Source organism: Gambusia affinis, linkage group LG02 (genome assembly GCF_019740435.1).
Source record: "Gambusia affinis linkage group LG02, SWU_Gaff_1.0, whole genome shotgun sequence".
In the NCBI taxonomy this organism is placed as follows: domain Eukaryota; kingdom Metazoa; phylum Chordata; class Actinopteri; order Cyprinodontiformes; family Poeciliidae; genus Gambusia; species Gambusia affinis.
In genome coordinates, this window is record NC_057869.1 from 21,707,545 (window position 1) to 21,725,970 (window position 18,426).

The 18,426-nt window shown below is 38.7% G+C and overlaps 1 protein-coding gene across 5 annotated transcripts in view; it reads right to left on the reverse strand.

Annotated features, from left to right (window-relative positions):
• The window catches only part of LOC122846452 (protocadherin-9), a 185,208-nt gene extending 167,339 nt beyond the window's left edge, over window positions 1-17,869 (reverse strand). For all 5 annotated transcript variants that reach the window (XM_044143445.1, XM_044143438.1, XM_044143451.1 and 2 more), the window contains exons 1-2: window positions 17,127-17,869; window positions 13,530-16,656 (exon numbers count right to left, since the gene is read on the reverse strand). In XM_044143445.1, coding sequence (XP_043999380.1) covers window positions 13,530-16,565 — 3,036 coding nt within the window. In that variant the 5' untranslated portion in view covers window positions 16,566-16,656; window positions 17,127-17,869. The remainder of the gene's footprint in view (window positions 1-13,529; window positions 16,657-17,126) is intronic.
• Window positions 17,870-18,426: the final 557 nt, after the last annotated feature.

Here is an 18,426-nt window from a genome sequence, read left to right on the forward strand (position 1 = left end):
TAAAAGTTTAAACATGAAATAGCATTTAGTACTTTATAATCAAGGGATATGAATAGAATAATACCTCCACCTGGATGTCAGTCCATTTTGGTCTGTTTACTACATTCATGCAGATTTCTATAAAATTCAGAGAAGCTTTAAGAAACACAAATGGTTTCTCATTTGAGTTACATCTAACATACAGTCTGCCTAGTTGAAATATGGCAAAGACCAATTTTTTTATTTTTATTTAACCAAGTATTTTACTTCTGACAGGATAGGAGTCAGGCATTTTTTAAAGGAAGAGATACACAATTTACTAGTGTTGAAACAAAATATCCATTCTTTATTTGCATTATGAAATGGCATGTTGAATTTTTTTGCGCTAGTTTTCTTAGTAATTAGTGGAAAAAAACTTTATGGGCATTGCAGCAGTCATTAAAGCAGTCACATTTCTGACCAGCTTCCACTGGTGTTTTAATAATGAGAAACAAACCTTCGAGGCTGGAAGGAGTCTTTGGTGTCACCCTGGTCTTTAGCTACCTTCACATATTGTCTTTCAGGTTTTAATTGGGACTCTTTTTGGGGAACTCCAAGTTATTAATATTACTTCTAATCAAGTGAAACATGGTGGTTAACTAAAAGACATAATTTGTCTAAAAATCTAGCTATAAATTTCCTCTTAGCTCTCTAATCAATTAGATGGAAATAGGAAAGATGTTTGATGATGTGTGGACGAAGTGGTATGGCTTGATGTGGAGGAAGGGCTACATAGCCAACTGATTCAGGGCAGCCTGGACACACAAAGAAGCCAAGAAAAAAAAAATGCATTGAGTGCAGTCTGCTTGGACATGGAGGTTGGGCAGCAGTGTAGTTAGATGGACGAAGCTTAGAGTGGAGCTGGCAAGACAGAACTTCACCCTCGCAGATGTTCTTCTGCTGGAGAGCAGGGTGGATTATTCGCAGCTTTAGATGCACAAATATCACTAAGATTCACAAATAAGTGACAACCATGTTTTTGTGAAAGATCATCTCCATAACAACGCGTTCGAATCTAGCTTGACCTATTGGCAGATTAGAAGCTATCATTCCATCCAAACAACAGAGCAGCAGGCTTGCTGTGAGACGTGCTTATGCAGTGGTATGTTTAGTTAGAATGGAACAGTAAAGGAAGTACCATTTGGCCACTATAACAACTGGTTACCATAGGGATTATATATTGCTGATGAAAGAGTTACCTTAATTTCATAGGCAAGTCCCCCTGGTGCTTGGGCGTCCAGAGATTTGGCTGGTGCCGTTGCTTCCTAGCTGTTCCTTCTTCCAATAATTGTATAAAACTAGTTTATCAATATTGCTCATGCAAGAGAAATGTGCTGTTTTCTTTGAACGTGTTATAAAAAGAGAATAGATTACTTGTCAATAGATATATTTCCTTAGTATGAATGCATTTTTTAGGATAATGTCTGGGCTGAACATTTATAACTCCTCCCTATGAAACAGCAGTCTCATCCGTGGAGAGATCCCACTGGAATAAGAGGGGCCTTGTGCCTTGCTAAAGGGCACCTCTGTGGGGGTTTCTTCTCCCTCATCTAATTTATCCTCCCTGTTCAGAGCTGACCAAGCAAGCATCTAATCCGAAGTTCATCTCCATGACCTTTAGTACATTCATTTTTTGGGTGCAGTTGTATGTGAATGCAAACTTGTCTATGGAAACTAAAGAGAAACAAAAAAGCAACATTTGCCTCAGGCTCTCAGTGGCATGACCAGAGCTCTTCCTCTTACAAAGGATCCGACACATAACTTAGACAGGGGCTTTTCCCTCCTTGCAACATCAGTACATAACTCAGACAACTCACCCTGAAAATGAAAGTGCTTTGTTTTGCCTCAAAAAACCCCCAAAACAAAACAATACACAGACTATATGACAGGTTTTAAAAATGAACCCTTATATATATATATATACATATATATATATATATATATATATATATATATATATATTTTTTTTTTAATATCTACTGCCATAGATATTAAAAATAAGACTAAAGTGTGCCTTCTTTTCAAGTGCCGGATGGATCTTGATCGTAATTCAGTACAATTACATCAGGGCGATGACGAATTCTGTGAAAATTCACTGCATGCACTGTTAGAATCCTCTTGTCTGACGTTGTTCTCTCATGTTTCTATGATTTGGTCAGTTTGTCTCCACTCATTTTTTGGAATCCCCAATTAATTTTTCTTCTTATTTCAATAATTGTTAGTGTCAAAGTCATGATTATTTCAATTAATATTTTTAGGCTTATTTCGTTTTATGCACCTTCTTGTTGAAAGCCTATGAAACAAAACTCAACAAAAAAAATGAACATTTCACTTTCAGTGGAAAGCTTCTATCAGAAAATCAGTGCAGATTGTTATTAAGACTCTGCCAGTCTTATCTCTTTCAGACAAAAACACATTTCATATTTACAAAGGATGCTATCTTTCCTGTACAAAGAATTGCTTTGATTGAGTGGAATGTGATGCCACAGAGCCGAGAAAAGAGGGGAAAGCCTCACATAGAGGTTTCTGTATTATTTGGAGCCCCTTAATCTTCCTAGCACATTGTACGTCTCTTTAATGTCTCTGTAGAGTTCAATATTGTTTTAAAATGTGGGCAGTTACAGAATTTATTCTTGTGTGGATAAAAAGCTGCAGCCTACACAATATTTTCCAACAGAAGTGTGGAATGGATCAAAGCATATTCTCTCAGCTACTTTAGTGATTAAATACAAAAGGGGAAGGAAAGAAAACACCATGGGAACCTTTATTTTGTACAATGAATACTATCAGTACAGATACTTATGTAAACCTCTACAATATTGAATATTTTCATTAGAGAGTTATCCATTTAGAAGGTCCTTTTTTTTACCTATTTCTCTTGCTTTCATATTACCTGAATAATTCTACAGCACTACAAGTGAGTCATATAATATTCTGCTTTATGTATGGATCATATAACTGTTAGTTTTATAAGCACACTTTGTGAAATGCACAATTTCTATGGAAAGCACATGAAACAACTGGTAGAGGACCAGAAGTCAAATTAGGTTGTTATTTCTTTTTTTGTCAAACAGAGTTAAAAAGGCATGTGACATCATCCTCATGTGGATAATTGTTCAAGTGGATGTATGCTCTGTCAGGCGCACTCAATTTCTCCATGGCAAAATAGTATAGAAGAACAAATGTGAGCATGAGGGTTATAAATCTGCTTCAAAAGGCGGCGTGTACGTCTGCAGTAGACATGAAGGATTTCTGTGAGATGCCTTCACAGAATTTAACAATTCCAGTCGCTTGAATGGCTCAGTTTCAGCCTATTGTGAAACAGGACTTTTGTCTCATGTGCAGTCATTTAATTGCTCCGGCTTAAAAAAGCTTGCATGTTGCTTTGCGCCTTTTGCATAATAATTGAGAGGATGCTGCACGGAGTAAATGGATTGATTATTCAGAGTGTTTCAAAATTGGTTCTATGCTCATGTCGTATCTTAAACCATCTCTAACAGTGCCAGAATAAACCTGTTCTACAGAACTCAATTAAGGCACTGGATTTGCAGATTTTTCTGTAGCCTCATCGTTGCATAGGAATTTTGCTTGATTTGAGAAAAAAAAAAAAAAAAAAGGAGAAATGATGACACATTTTGAAAAGGCAGGCAACATGAATATACTTACAGGATTCGGGTTTCAATTTCAGACAGCTGGTGCACATAGCCTTTACAAAGTGACCATGTGGATGGGGTCAAGCTTTAATACCTATATTAATATATATATTATTTTTTTATTTATCTACTTCTTTTCCTTCCGCCACTCTCAAATGCAGACTAAGCTCTGCTTCTGGCTTTGAAACCGAGTAGACAGATTAAGCTGAGTTAGGCCTACTTTTCATAAATGTGTTGGTGTGGCACTTTGAAATCCTCCACTCCCTCTCAGCCCTATACACCTTTTTCCCCTGCAATAGAAAGAAAACAGTTAAGAGGTGACACATCTATGCTTCTTCATATGAAAGGTAGCTGGAGATTAACGAATGAAAGAGTCAGTACTGAAAGCTGTTATTACAATAAAGGGAACAAAAAACACAAGTACTCCTCTATATGAGGCTGCTTGATACCCATCCACGCACATTTTGAGAGCATTTCTGATTAAGAAGATCCAGATGGTGATGATGAAAATGAGAGGGGTGATAGACTGATTTTTTTTATTAGTTGCTGCTCAGCATAAGACAAAACTACAATTACTTTCTACATTCCCCAAAACATTGAAATAGAGGCCCCATTCTGAAATCCTAATATAAATAGAGATTGGGATGATAATATCTGTGTGCAGTTGTTTTTTTTTTTTTATGTAGGAGCTTAACTACATATAGGAGACTTTAGGAAGCCATGTTAAACTACAGTCCTTATTTACCTTATGAAGATGTAATTTGAATGAAAGCACACACAGAAGGCATATAAAAATGCTAAATTGACACTGTGGAAACATTGTGTGAATAACTTTAACCCCATTTTAGGAGTCTTCCAGTTTTCATGGTTGTTAAACACTGCTGCTGTGTAGGAGTTGAGAAGGAGGCTGGACTATTTCATTTAAAGAGGCTACTTGTGCACTTCATAGGTATACATTTGATTTAACGGACATTCCTAAACATTTTCATTTCGAAGTATTAAAACATTGTCTTGTATGTTGAAAAAAATATCTTTGTGACTTTTGTTTAACTTTCCGTTTTAGTTATCATCTTTTTTCAAGTCTTAAGTCTTCACACTATCAATCTGCTCTAATTGGTCATAAACAATTGAGTCAAAAACAGTTGGAGAGTTGTTTCCTGTGTCACCTGAGTCAAATCATGAGGAATTTTAATTTGTTCAAGGTCTCCGTGTGCCTTAAGTACACAATCTCATCTCACCTGTCAAAACAAATCCCTCTTAGCATCATTAAGCAAAGAAAATAGTAAAAACATAACCCAAACATATAACGTGTCTGAGTCTGCGTGTGAAGACACACACAAACTGTCCACTTAACTAACTGCCAAGAATCATTCAGTGAGCATCCAATTTAATTTTTATCCTTTGGCAAAATTACAACAGCTTGTGTTCATAAGTCATCTGTACTAATAGTTTTGTCTTTTTTTGTTTTCTACATCTTGTTGTAAGGATGTAAATTGTGCCAAATTTAAGCAAATGAAATCAAGCAAATGCACTTTATTGGGATTCCATTAAGTAATAAAAAAGGAGAGGAATAACATCTTTGATTTGGGATTTGAAGGTATTTTTTAAAAGAACCAATAAACTGTTTAGCACAAAGAATTATTGCCGTTATGCATATGGATGAAAGTAAAAGTTCATAAATGCTACAAAATCTCAGCAAGTCTTTTGTTTCTGAGATAACTCACCCCAACCCCCAACTTTGAATAAAACCCTCAGCATCAGAAGTTTTTAACAACTGCCAACTTGATCCCACTGACATTCATGAATTTGGGTCAGCAAAGCTCAACACTTAGTGTGCCAGCAAACACTATTGAAATTTATTGTTAGTTTGTTATTATGTTGCTTGCGCATCAGTTTCTCTTTGAGTCATTTTCAAAAATGCAGATAAGTCAAACCAAAACCTCTCCCTCTCCAGATATACCACTTGGCAGTCTAATCAGCTACTGTTCTTCTTTTGCAGGCAAATGCCAAGGGATGCACAAATGGCAGCCTAGATACTACAGAAACTTCTTAACATCACAGAAATAGAGAACAAACAGACAAAGTCGAAACAAGTGAGAAATGGTCTCTTTGAAACATTTATTATGAAATTATAAAGGTAAAATAGCACTGTTCAGGTAAAGCTTTTGTTAACAGAAAAAGGAGTTGCAGTGTACTTAGAAACTGTAAGAGTTGATTCCAGATGTAATTGATGCATACCCATAAAGGGTAAACGTCAAAAGTAAAAGGAAAGGCAAGGCAAATGACTAATACCAAAATAAAATCATCAATATTAATTACAAGCCCATTATTGTTTAACACAGCACATTAGGCAAGATTACCAGGAGTTCAGTTTAAATGAAACATTATATATACAAGAAAGATTTACATTGATGAGAGTTACAGACCCGATTCTTTATGAGCTATGAGGCCCGATGGCAAAGCAGTCAATGGCAGTCACATTTAATGTCCAGTGTAAAAAAACAAAAACAAAATGGGGGTGTGGAAGGATGGGGTAGGAAAAGAAGTTGGCTGGCAATGCCATTATCATGACTATTAGGCTGGACACTGGCACACCTCTGTGACAGCTTGTGACTGTGAGTTACTTGACATGACAACCCAGCTGACAGGGTATCCCTTTGGGGTTTGTCATGTCAGGACGCACAGCACCGCAATGCCCAGGCACTGCTGCTCCTCTAATGATAAACAGAGAACAGAAAAAACAGGAACGAAGTCGGCCCATGTCCTGAAAACAAACCACCCTCATCTATTACTAATGATCACAACGCAAAGGTGAAAACACCCCCATTGTTGGCGATTTAACATTGCATGTAATGGCATTGACCCAGATAGGAGCGTGGGTGAAAGGTTAGGGCTGGAGATGGGGAAGAAAAAGGGTGGGTGGAGGGACCAAGTGAGGAGTGGAAAGAAGAAATGGGTCGTCGAGGGCATTCAAACAATGAAGTAGCATCAAAAGTTCATTTTTTTTTCTTTTTTTCTTTTTTTTTTTTACAAAACTTTTTTTATTTTTTTGCAGACAAGCAAGCAGTCAAGAAACATTTTCTTCCACCCTCTACTCTTATTTATTTTTTTATTGGTATTTAAAGAGAATTCAAATAAGATGTTAATACCACACTGTACATGTCTTAAGCAGCAGTTTTTGTTTTTCTTGTCATGCAGAAAATTTACGAGGTTAGTATGTCAGCTTGATTGATTGCTTCAGAAAAAAAAGGGAAATGCAGTTTGCAGATTGGCGAAAACATGAAGTTGAATTAAGTAATGACAGCCTCACAAAAGCCACACAGACTTTTTGTGCAGCAATATCACAAAGCACAAGTGAATGATGAACTTGAGATAAATGGGTTGCCAGCCAAGAATGATGGACAATCAACAAAACCAGAAAGAGAAAAAAATAATAATAATGTGCACAAACACACATAAGACTATTCAGTATGGTGCAACATTTGTCAGTATGAAAACTTAGTAGAACATGTGTCTTGGAGGAGAAAAACTGTGCAATGAGAAAAGATTTGTCATCATGTGTTAAGAAAAAAAAAACTATTAGAAACACAAATGCCACGTAAATAAAAAAGTGAAAAAAAAGAAATTAAATGTAATTCCTGGTAATTTGCCATTGTCTGTGTTTTATCTAAATATTGCCCAAGGTTGAAAAAAAAAACACACACAGAAAAAAAACAACAGAAAGATTATAAATACATAAATATGATACATAAATATATAAATATATAATTTTAACAGAATAAAAAAGATAAACATACTACATAAATGAACTTTGTAGTTCAAACAGTGCACCAACAGGGAATTTTGATTTATTTTTGGTGTTTTGTGCAGACAAAACATTATCACCCTTGGGCAAAAGTCTTCTGAGATATTTCTACTCACATCTGCTACCTTAGTAAAACTTGCCATCCATTTCATTTCCTTTTACCCACCTAGACAAAGAGTGCCTGACAAGGTTCTTAAAAGAAATACAATTTCTCTGCGGCAAAGGGTCTTGAAAATCCTACTCTGGTGATTTGAGGCTTTGATGAAAAAAAACTTTTCGCAGACTTATTGGCTTACTGTTTAAGGATAGCCACATTTGTCTTAGAGATATGCTACATTTTATGCAATAAGAGAGCAAGGTACTCAGTCTGTTCTTTTGTTTGTTTGTTTGTTTTTTGCAGCTACCTGTAGTTTGCTAAATAATTAAACTCCTGTTGGCAACAGGCTCTAAACAGATCACAAATTTGCTTGATTAAAGTCTTGATATTTATTCACCCGGTGTTGTTACTAACTCATATCCACAAAAACACCTGGTATTTTACACGTGGGTTGTTGTTTTGAAGGTTTGAAACCCACTAGAACATCATTAATCAGAAGTATCAGGGGCAAGTAAAGCATTAGAGATCACAAACAGAGTATCCTGATTAAGTGACAGGATAGCTGGGGAGAAGGATGTATGATCACAGTCGACAACAATCACTGGCCTCTCTCTCCATCTTCCACCGCCAAACTCTGTGTCAGCACAACCCAGAAGATATAGCAACAGACTTTTCCCCTCAGGTGCAACATTGTCATAGTTCATTAATCTTCTCAAACTTCTCCTGCTGCCATCAGCCCCCGTACATACTACTAATCCCCTTATTAATGTGGCAAATGAACCTGCACAAGAAGGACGACTCCCCCAAGGCTCCATAATTACAATGGTCTGTATAAACTCCTGTTTGCATTGAATGTCCATTCATTAAATGTACCGACAAGACAACAGCAGAATTACTGAGCTAAGCAGTCATGTTTCTCTCTCGCAGGATTTTATAACACTCCATGCTTTAATCTGCGTACTCCATCAAGTATAAAAGTTAATAGCCTGCTCATTATTTGTTACTTATAGTGCAACATACATCTGCTTTTGGTATAGTGGTCGCCATAGAGCAAAAGATGATACACAAGCCCTGGCAAGTCAGAAGAAATGTACATTTTAGGAATGAAAAAGAGAGATTCCTAAAAAGAGAGATTTTATGGTCTCTGTCCCCAAAGCTAAGGCATGATTTGTGATGTAAAGAAATACGTTGCAGAAGTGCAAGTAAAATAAAAGGCAAGCACTACCTCTCCTCTGCCGTGTAGCAGAAATTAAACACACCCTTAAAAAAGATTAAGACTTTAACATATGGGTTTTAAGGACAAAGTTATACCTGATAATTATTTTTGCCTCCTCACACAGATCTCATGCTGCAAAAAGCAGAGGAGATAAAACATGTTTGGTGTTTGTGAAAATCTACGCATGTATCTATTTGATTTTTAATTTTTACAATGTTACTTCCAAACCCCACAACCCCCACTCAACCATGATAACATGAGCCCTGGTGCAGGGCCCTGATGCAGAGCACATAGTTAATGCATAGCCACTGGGCTCATGCTATGATAGTGAACCATAGCTATGCCTAAGACTACTGACAGGATGAGAGGAAGACTGATGGTGATGATTATATTTGGTTTCTTAGATGCTTGTGATGCCTTGTGAAACTAGGACAGTTTTTTTAAGCTTCCTTTTTTTTTTTTTTTTTTTTTACTCCAGTGCTGTTTGCACTAATGTGGGTCCCTAGAGGGTAAATAATAAGCAAGAAAAAAGAATGGGTAGGCCAAGATTGCTTCCACTGCTATCAGAGTTTGGGCATGGTATAAACCTTATACCACAAGGCATTTGTCTGTGATAGCACAGCTGTAAATGTCTGTTATTATGATTCCCTACATGCTCCATGCTCTATGCTCCAAGAAACGAAGGTCAGGATTTGCTGTTGCTTTCCATGTCTTTTATCCCTGCTCCCTTTTTCTCCATCAGTTTTCATTGTTATTGATTGGCACTGATGCTGCACAGAAGTGACTGTTGAAAACTGAAAGAAAATGGCTTTTTAATTCTTAGGGAAAAGGTTATTTCCTGTTAACTTCAGGTGACAATGGATGTTTGTTGTTAGTTTCTTAAAGAAAAGTAAATGCTAAATTTCATCATTCTATCTTTCACCTCTGTGATGGAAAGCATGAAACAAATTGCACCCTACTGACTTCAATTTCAGTATATTACATCAACTCCAATTTTTCAACCAAAAGAGTAACTAGTAATAACTTTAAGACATATTGACACAGTTTATTATCTATTTGTATATAAGAAATCTTCAATATTGCCATTCTTATCTTCTTTTTTCCTCCCCTGAAGCCCACTTACTCTGCATGGAATATGATATGATAATCCAATGATATTGCTTTCTGGATTTACTGTCTGCTTAAGGTTTCTCTCAAATGTAATTGGTGTTATTTTCATTCTTGCTTTTAAAGAGACCTTGTGCTAATCTTCTTTCTGTTTTTTTATTCAATATGCTGATAGAAATGTCAGAAATTAATGCGTTGCACTTTGCGTGGTAATTGTGTGTGGTAATGACATACAAATATCAGTACAGATGGTTGGCAGTGTACAAAATATTCAAGATAAGGATAAAAAAACTAGATTAATATATATATTTTTTTACCATATTGCAATACTTTAATGTTAGATTGCCAGGTCTGTTATTTTAACTTGATTGTGAGCTCCAGTAAGAAGAGGATTTTTTAAAGTAACTATGACAAACTCCATATCAGAAACCAAATAGTCTCAGGAGATTGTGGACGGCAATATAAAGATGGATTTTTAATTTGATTCATTTACTTTTATGTGCGAGGCATCCATCTGATTAATCCTGCAGTGCTGTTTTGTGTTTCAGTTAGCGCTGAGGTATTCAGCCTTTCACTAATGCAGAGAGCAGCACCTCATTCATTAAACATCGATGTCTGAGACATATCATTCCAATGTGGACATTTGAAAAAAAAAAAATATTGCCCTGAATCCAACAAATCAAAAAGAAATAGAAAACAAGAAAAATGTTTGTTGGGAAGCTATTAAATAGATAACTGAAATAGTAGCAATTTTTTTAATATCCCTCAGAAAAGACCCTACAGTGGCTCTGGGTCTGCACTGCGTTTTTGAATTAATGTAACGCAACTCTAGATGAACAAAAGGAATGAGACATGACAGTATTAGAGTGTGCAGGATTTGAACATGTTGACAATCTGCCAAAGTGAAGACATGATGAAATTATCCGTGACCTCTTACGATTTTGGCGATGCTGAAAATTTTGGTAATATTAAATTGAACAAAAAAACCCAAAAGAAACTGCAATCTTTTGTGAAAATTGGGATTTCGCAAACTGTTTAAGTGTTTTCCACATTTACTCTGACGCTTAAATGTAAGAAAATGAAATAGGAGGCTGTTTTGGTTTCTGCAGCTCACTGTCTCTGTGATCTGAGCAGGTCAGTTGTTTATTGAGAACTTCTTGCTGGGTAAAGTTGCAGACCTTTACAAAACAAAATGATACAAAATGACGGGTTTCTAGGTGAAGTGTTTATAAAATACATATTTTTAAGGTTGCTAAATCTTTAAACAGCAACCATGCACTACACCCGAGTGTGTTTTATTAGATTTTTAAAAATTGAAATACAAGACTTGAATTTGGTTAAACAGTCTGGCACTGTGTACTTCAAGTCTTAAGTATTACATTTCTGCTATGCTTATCACAAGTTTCCCTAATAACACAGAATAAAATCTGTTAAGATAATTTGTATTATGAGGTAACTCCTCTATTTTTTTTATCTTAAATGGTTACATTTACCATCTAGATAAAACTGCACTCATGAGTTTAGAAAAAGAAAACTAAATGTTTTATCATATCAACAATTTCATGTTAAAAAAGAATGTCTTTACATTGACTGAGCTTATTAAAACAAGACCTCAATGAATGTTTGATGAAGCTGAAAAGATTCAGAGAAAGCACTGAAAATGTTACATTTTCTTGTCATCCATTAGATGATCAGTTGATTTCTTAAAGTTATTTCACAACATTAGGTCATGTATGAATTAATGTGGATTGTGGAATTATGCACAACCTCTTTTACATTATTGACCATTACTGTAGTTTTCGCAGGCTATAAAACAATTAGATTGTATCACCAAGTTCACGCTGTTACAATTGGTGTTGGCACGGAAGTAAGATTTATTGGCAACTGAACTGCGTAAAGATTTGTATAGGTTCCATTTATGTTGTTTGTAAAGGTTCCATTTATGTCGTACACAAGCACTTCTAGAGACATGAATCAAACTTCACGAAGCTCAGCGAACAAAAAAGGTATATTGTAAGTGGCACTATAGAGAACACATTGGCTCAGTTTGTGTGCTTCTTTGAATCATTTGTTAGAATTATTGATTGCAGTAAATCTCGTATGGAATTGTGGGATGACTGAGCAGATCAATGAAGTTGTGCTTACAGTATAGTGTTATATCTCATACGTCCCCTTCGAGGGCTGGAATAGAGCACTCCAGCCCTCAACACCCCCCCAGGCTCAACCACCATCACCTATTTTATCGTCTCTTCTCACATCTCTCTCACATCGCAAACTGCACACCACCATCAACTGGTGAGTGACGCCACAATGAATGCCTCTTTTGACTGCTACCTCTCACACAGAAGCACATTAAATGCATCCCAGATGCAGTGACCCGGAGGTATGCATCCACAGGAGTTGCACAGTGTCATCGCTGTAATTCCACTCTCTCCTCCGGATAGATCTTATCACTCGGATCTACAACTGCCATTATCAATCTTCCCCTGTTCAGCCTCTGCATCATTAGGTGAGAGTATTTCACTAAGAACTCTAACATAGGTTTCATTCCTGTCTTGTCCTCTCTTGCATTCCACTGCAAGTTGGCATAGTGCCAGGCTGTGCCATGTAGCGCAACAGTGCCACCTAAAGGTTCAGTACCACCACATGTCAAGCCTGACCTACAGACTCTGATCTCACAGCCTTCCACTTCTCTCCCTGCGGTTTCTCTCTTTCCTGTTTTTGTCCACGTGTGTTCCATTAGATTAGAACTGTGTGTTGTGTAGTGCTGCTTTATTAGCAGAAAAATTAATAAGGCTTTGATAAAAAGCAGCATGGATTACGTTGAAATTTGAGGCTCATTATTGGCTAATCCTTTTTGAATTGGATGTGTATCAAGTTCCAGACGAGCTTTACTCAGTTCGCTAGTGTGATTTGAGAGGAGGCATTTAATTCAAGCATTGATGATGAGGCAAAGCTTACAGTGACATTCACAATACCACTGTAGCAGTCTAACTATTGACTATTGTTGCAGCAGCAGGTGTTGAAAAGGTTACAAATTCTTTAGTGAAATTACAATACACATTAAAATAAAGAAACAAACAAAAAACATGAAAACACTGTTATGAGAAGAGAGGTGAAAAGTCTGCTTTTTTTCACGTTGGCAGCATTTTTGCTGTGATGATGACCGTTATCTGAGTAGATAGGCAAGAAAAAAATGTTTCTTTCACAAAGAACATTGAATCACAATTATTGTTGTGTAGATACAGTTTGCCAGTTTCCTAAACTGGGTGCTGAAGAAAAAACGTAAGGCAAGAAATTTGCTTACCCACTTGCATTTTCTTAAATATTAATTCAGTAGTTTTAATAATAAAACATGTTGATAATTATCATCCCCAAATTACAATTCTGAGTCCATGATCAACTCCATTAATTAGCAGGTAGTCTTTCCTTCTCTCTTTCTTTGTTTCTATCTTTCTTTTTTAATTTAGGTTGAGACACAGAGGAATTTGTTGTAGTTATAACTCTCCATTACTGTTTTTCTCTTTCCCCAGACTACCCTATAGTGGGTCCCTAATCTAGACTGGCACTTCAGCACTGTGGAACAGGGCAGTTATAGGCAGTACTTATAGACCAGTAAAAGTGCTCCTTTACCTGCTGTCTGGTGTGCATGGGCCCCTTCGTTTTGAACCCTCCTTGGGAGCTGCTCTCTGAGGCACTGAAGTGGTCGGAGCTCGTGGAGGATCTCTTGGAAAGGGTGTCACAGCCCCCAACAAATGTGTTATCCAATGGGAGTTCCTGGATCACATGATGTTTCTTGACTGAGACAGGTGTGTCGGCCTTAAGGTGAAAGGCCGACTGTGGTGAGGCTGACTTGTAGTGCCGAGCCAGGTCGGGACTGCTTGGTTTGAAGGTGGAAGTAGGTGTGGCATTCCAATCAAAGCGTCCAATCCCTTGTTCTTCCAGCTCAGTGGGCAGACTGATGGTTCCGTTAATTGGTTCATGGGCAGGATCATCTGGTTTGTTCCCCTCGATGGTGACAAAGTTGAGTAAAGAGCTTTTGGGGGACTTTCTTTTCTTGCGCTTTTTCTTTTTGTTCTGCTTGTTTTCTGTGTTGGGTGACATCCACTCAGCCCCTTGTTTTTTCCTCTGTGCGGCTTTAAATCTGGATGCATGGCGACAGCGCAGCAGCACAGTCACAAAGATGACAATGATCACCACCAATGCGCCAGTAACAAAGGCTATCATTATGGTTAAGTAGTCACCATTTTGATAAGTTTCGCTACTTTCACCAATGTTTCTGTCTATTGGGGTCTCCATGGTGCGCCGGATGAGATCATAAATGAGTGTTGCGTTACCCACAGTGTCATTGACATACAAAAATACAAGCACCAGGGTATGGAGTGATTTGGGATATCCTAGGTCACTGATATTGACCACTAATCTGTGTAAGCCTATGTCAGTTATTGCAGGCTTTTCTTCCAGCGTAATGTTTCCAGTGACAGGGTCGATTCTGAATAAACCCTTGTTATTCCCACTCACAATAGTGTATTTCAGTTCAGCATTCATCCCTGTGTCACCATCAACAGCAAACACCTCAGCTACCACAGATCCCGGGATCGAGGACAGAGGGACAAGCTTGAAAGATGTGTTAGAGGGAGGATAGATGACAATTGGTGTGTTGTCGTTAACATCAATGACATTGATGGTCACCTTTGCGACTGAGGAGCAAGGAGGCCTGCCACTGTCCACAGCCTTAACATCAAACGTATAGGAGCTCTGTTGCTCCCTGTCAAAAGACACATTAGATTTTATCACCCCAGAGTATGGATCTAGTATAAAGTTCTCATTGTCATTCAGAATAGAAAGAGAGACAGCAGCATTTTCTCCTGCATCCGAGTCTGTCACAGTTATCACCCCCACAGTGCTGTATTTAGGCAGATTCTCTGACACAAAGAACTGAAAGTGGTTATGTGTGAACTTAGGATTGTTATCATTCTCATCCAACACAGTCACAATAACAGTTGCCTGTGTTTGCAAAGGGGGAGTTCCGTTATCTCTTGCCGTTACAGTGAAGAGAAATCTATCCTGATCCTCCCTATCAAAAACCCTAGATGCAGTCAGGACCCCAGTTTTACGGTCCAGATCAAAAAATGATGCATTCGGTCCCAGCTGATACACTATCTCTGCATTCTTCCCACTGTCCTCATCTGTAGCGGTAAGGGTGGTGAGGAACAGGTCGCGCTTGTTGTTTTCCATGACGGGCAGCTCGATGACTGGCTGAGTAAAAATAGGTGGGTTGTCATTCTCATCCTCTAGCCTCACTCTCACCAAGGCTGTCTGATTCAAACTCGGTTTTCCAGAATCTGAAGCAACAATTTTAAAGTTGTATTCCTTCGTCCCCTCGTAGTCAAGCAGAGCAGATGTTTCCAACAGATACTGGTTGTCGTACACAGCTTTCAGATGGAAAGGTACATCCTTTTCTATAAAACAAATGACCTTGCCATTTATGTCAGTGTCTCTGTCTGAAACTGTGATGAGAGCGATCTTAGTATTGATGGGATCCTTCTCTGAGAGGAAAACAGTCCCGTTAATTGGACTGATTATGTATCTCAGGTCTATGTTAGGTGGATTGTCATTAACATCAGTCACATTTATAGTAACAGTAGCTCTGGCTGGACTTGAGCTGCCGTCGCTGGCTAAAACAGAGAGCTTGTGAATAGCAGTTTCCTCCCGGTCCAAAGGTCTCTGTACTGTAATTAGGCCAGATGTTGTATTTAATGCAAAAAGTCTTTTAGTCGCAGGAGACACTTGAGTTCCAAATACGTAATGTATGTCTGCATTTGCCCCAATGTCTGCATCCGTAGCCTGGAGTTGCACCACAGATGTGCCAATAGGGGAGTTCTCGGGTATATGCACCTCTATCTGACTCTCTTTGAACACTGGCTTGTTATCATTGACATCTGTTACAGTCACCTGAAGAATGGCAGTGCTGGATTTCTGTGGACTGCCACCATCCTCCACTTTAATCTTCATCACATAAGTATCCTTCTGCTCCCGGTCAAGATTCTGCTGCACAATAAGCTGGGGCCACTTCTCCCCCTCAGGCGTCTCCACAATGTCTAAACCGAAGGCACTTTGCCCATTGATCAGCTCGTATTTGTGGACACTGTTGGGGCCAGTGTCTGGGTCAGTGGCAGAAGGAATAGCAAAGCGGCTGTTAATGAGAGTGTTCTCTGGGATAGAGATGTTGATCACAGGGGACGGGAACATGGGGGCATTATCATTTGTGTCTTTGACGATTATTTTGATCTTAATCAGCCTGAAATAATCATTAGGCAGGATAACCACTTCAATTTCAAAAGAGCACTCGCTGTCCTCAAATGAGGGACCGGGGCACAACTTCTCTCTGTCGATTCGGTTTGATGTTGTGAATATCTCTCCAGTACTGCTCAGAACACGGACCAGTGGGTTGTCTCCAGCTTTGGAGACCAGCCGGTACACAAGATTTGCACTTGCTCCAGTAGCAGCATTTGTATGGGAAATGTTTAAGTCCTTTGGTATATTTCCAATAAGGACATTTTCTTGCAATTCCTCCCTGATGGGATAAATTAATTCTTGAGCTATTGAAGGATCAAGCCATATGCAGGCAAGCAGAGCAGCCAACAGGTAATAGTCTTTCAGATCCATAGCAATGTTAATTTGTCTTCAGGCTTTGTAGTTTAATTATTCACTTCTGTGCAGCGTTGACCACGATGACAGTAATCTTCCAAGAAAATACCTATGAATACATGAGACAGTTTCTCTTCAGTAAACTTTCTTTAGCATGCACAGTAATGATGTTTATTCTACAACCACTTTTCTAAAATAAAAGTGCTTTCCTCACTGTTGCCTTTTCTGAGTGCGTAATATTAAATCCAACTGCAAAAGTTCTGCAAACATCATTTAAACATTCACAAAAATCAGCAAATTCTAAACTGCAGCAGTATATGTTTTTTTTTTTTTTTATCCCCTTTGCAATTCCTCCTAATTTCATGCTCACCAAGAATCTTTCACCCCTAAGGCTGGAAAACTTCACAACACATTACACAGTCTTAATAATTTCTCACTTAAATTGGCAAAGTTAAAGAGCTTAAGCTGTGTGTGGGCTCCTAAACGAATGAATGCGCATGAATGAAGCCTACAAAGTAAGCTTAGTCAGATGTTGAATTCAGCGGGCATCTGAGACCTATTCTTATCCTACATACATACCCCAAATCCGTTGCAGCAAAGAAGAAAAACTGGAGTGTGTCAGCTCATAGTCTTCTCATCCCTTGATGCCGTATGCGAGTTTATTCAGGTAAAGAGATCCCTCTCTGCCTCTGTGGCGTTTTGTTCCAGAAGAGAGAGAGAGAGAGGGGGGGGAAAAAAGCCCCTGTCGGAGTAATCAGACAGATGAATAGGTTTGATGTAAAAGCTGCAAAGCGCAAAAACTGGGGTTAATGTGAGGCTGCATAGCTAGTGTCGCAGTTCCTTTCTCCCAATTTAACTTCAGGAATGGACAGGGAATGACGGCGCGACCTGCGAGGATTGCGGTGATCAGCGTCGGTCCCCGGTATACCCAGCAAGGTGATCAGTGTTTTGTGATGCCTTTCACAAGTAGAGATCCGAAAGAAAAATCAATGGTGATCTCCCGTAAACGTCCCGAGAAACCCGGCTTCCCCTCCCCTTTGCTTATACCCGGCTACCTGTGAAGGTGAAGGTGCCGATGAGGTGAACGCAGGAGGAGACACTCGTGTCCCGTCATGATTCAACTTCACGCAGCTCCATTCAATAATTGCACAAATGTTTACACAAAACAGCAAAAAAAGAAAAAAATATATATTTTTTTGTTCTTTTTATAAAAAAAAGAAGAGGTGCAAAATCTGAGATTCAATCCCACTCGGAGATGTCAAGCAACATAAAAAGCCTCTACTGTGTTATACACCGATACTCCGAGAGCACACTGCCGCTTATCCTCGCAGTCTCACTCCCAGAGCAGAATATCTTGCACTAACTCTTTGTAAACCCATAGGAGGGGTGGTGAAGTATACCACTCCACTGCTCCCCCCTCTCCAACCAAGTCGACCCTCGTCATTGGACACCGCCCATCTCTTTCAGCTGCGTTGTCAACCCAGAGCTGCGGCAGGATTGGCCCGCAGTCACGTCACTTAAATCGGTCCGGAGGGTCGTCGGCGGCGAGCCGCTCGGAGAGGATGCTGCAGGCTGCAGGGAGACGCTTAACCAAAAACCCGGAGGCTGGAGGGGGTTGATGATGAGGATGATGAGGATGACGACGAGAATGATGAAGCTGGCAGTTCTACTGATGATAACGTCTAAATAAAAAAAATTAAAAAAGCGTAAATTCTTTCGCTTTTATATTATGTGTAGATGAAGACAAACCTCACTGGGTGCCTTTTAAAGTGACTCATGAAAGCGCAAACGCCAACCTGTTTGCCTGTTGTCAGGTAAGCTGCAATAATTGGCGAGCAGCTTTGAAAAAAAAAAAAAAAAAACACTCGGTGAATTTTGG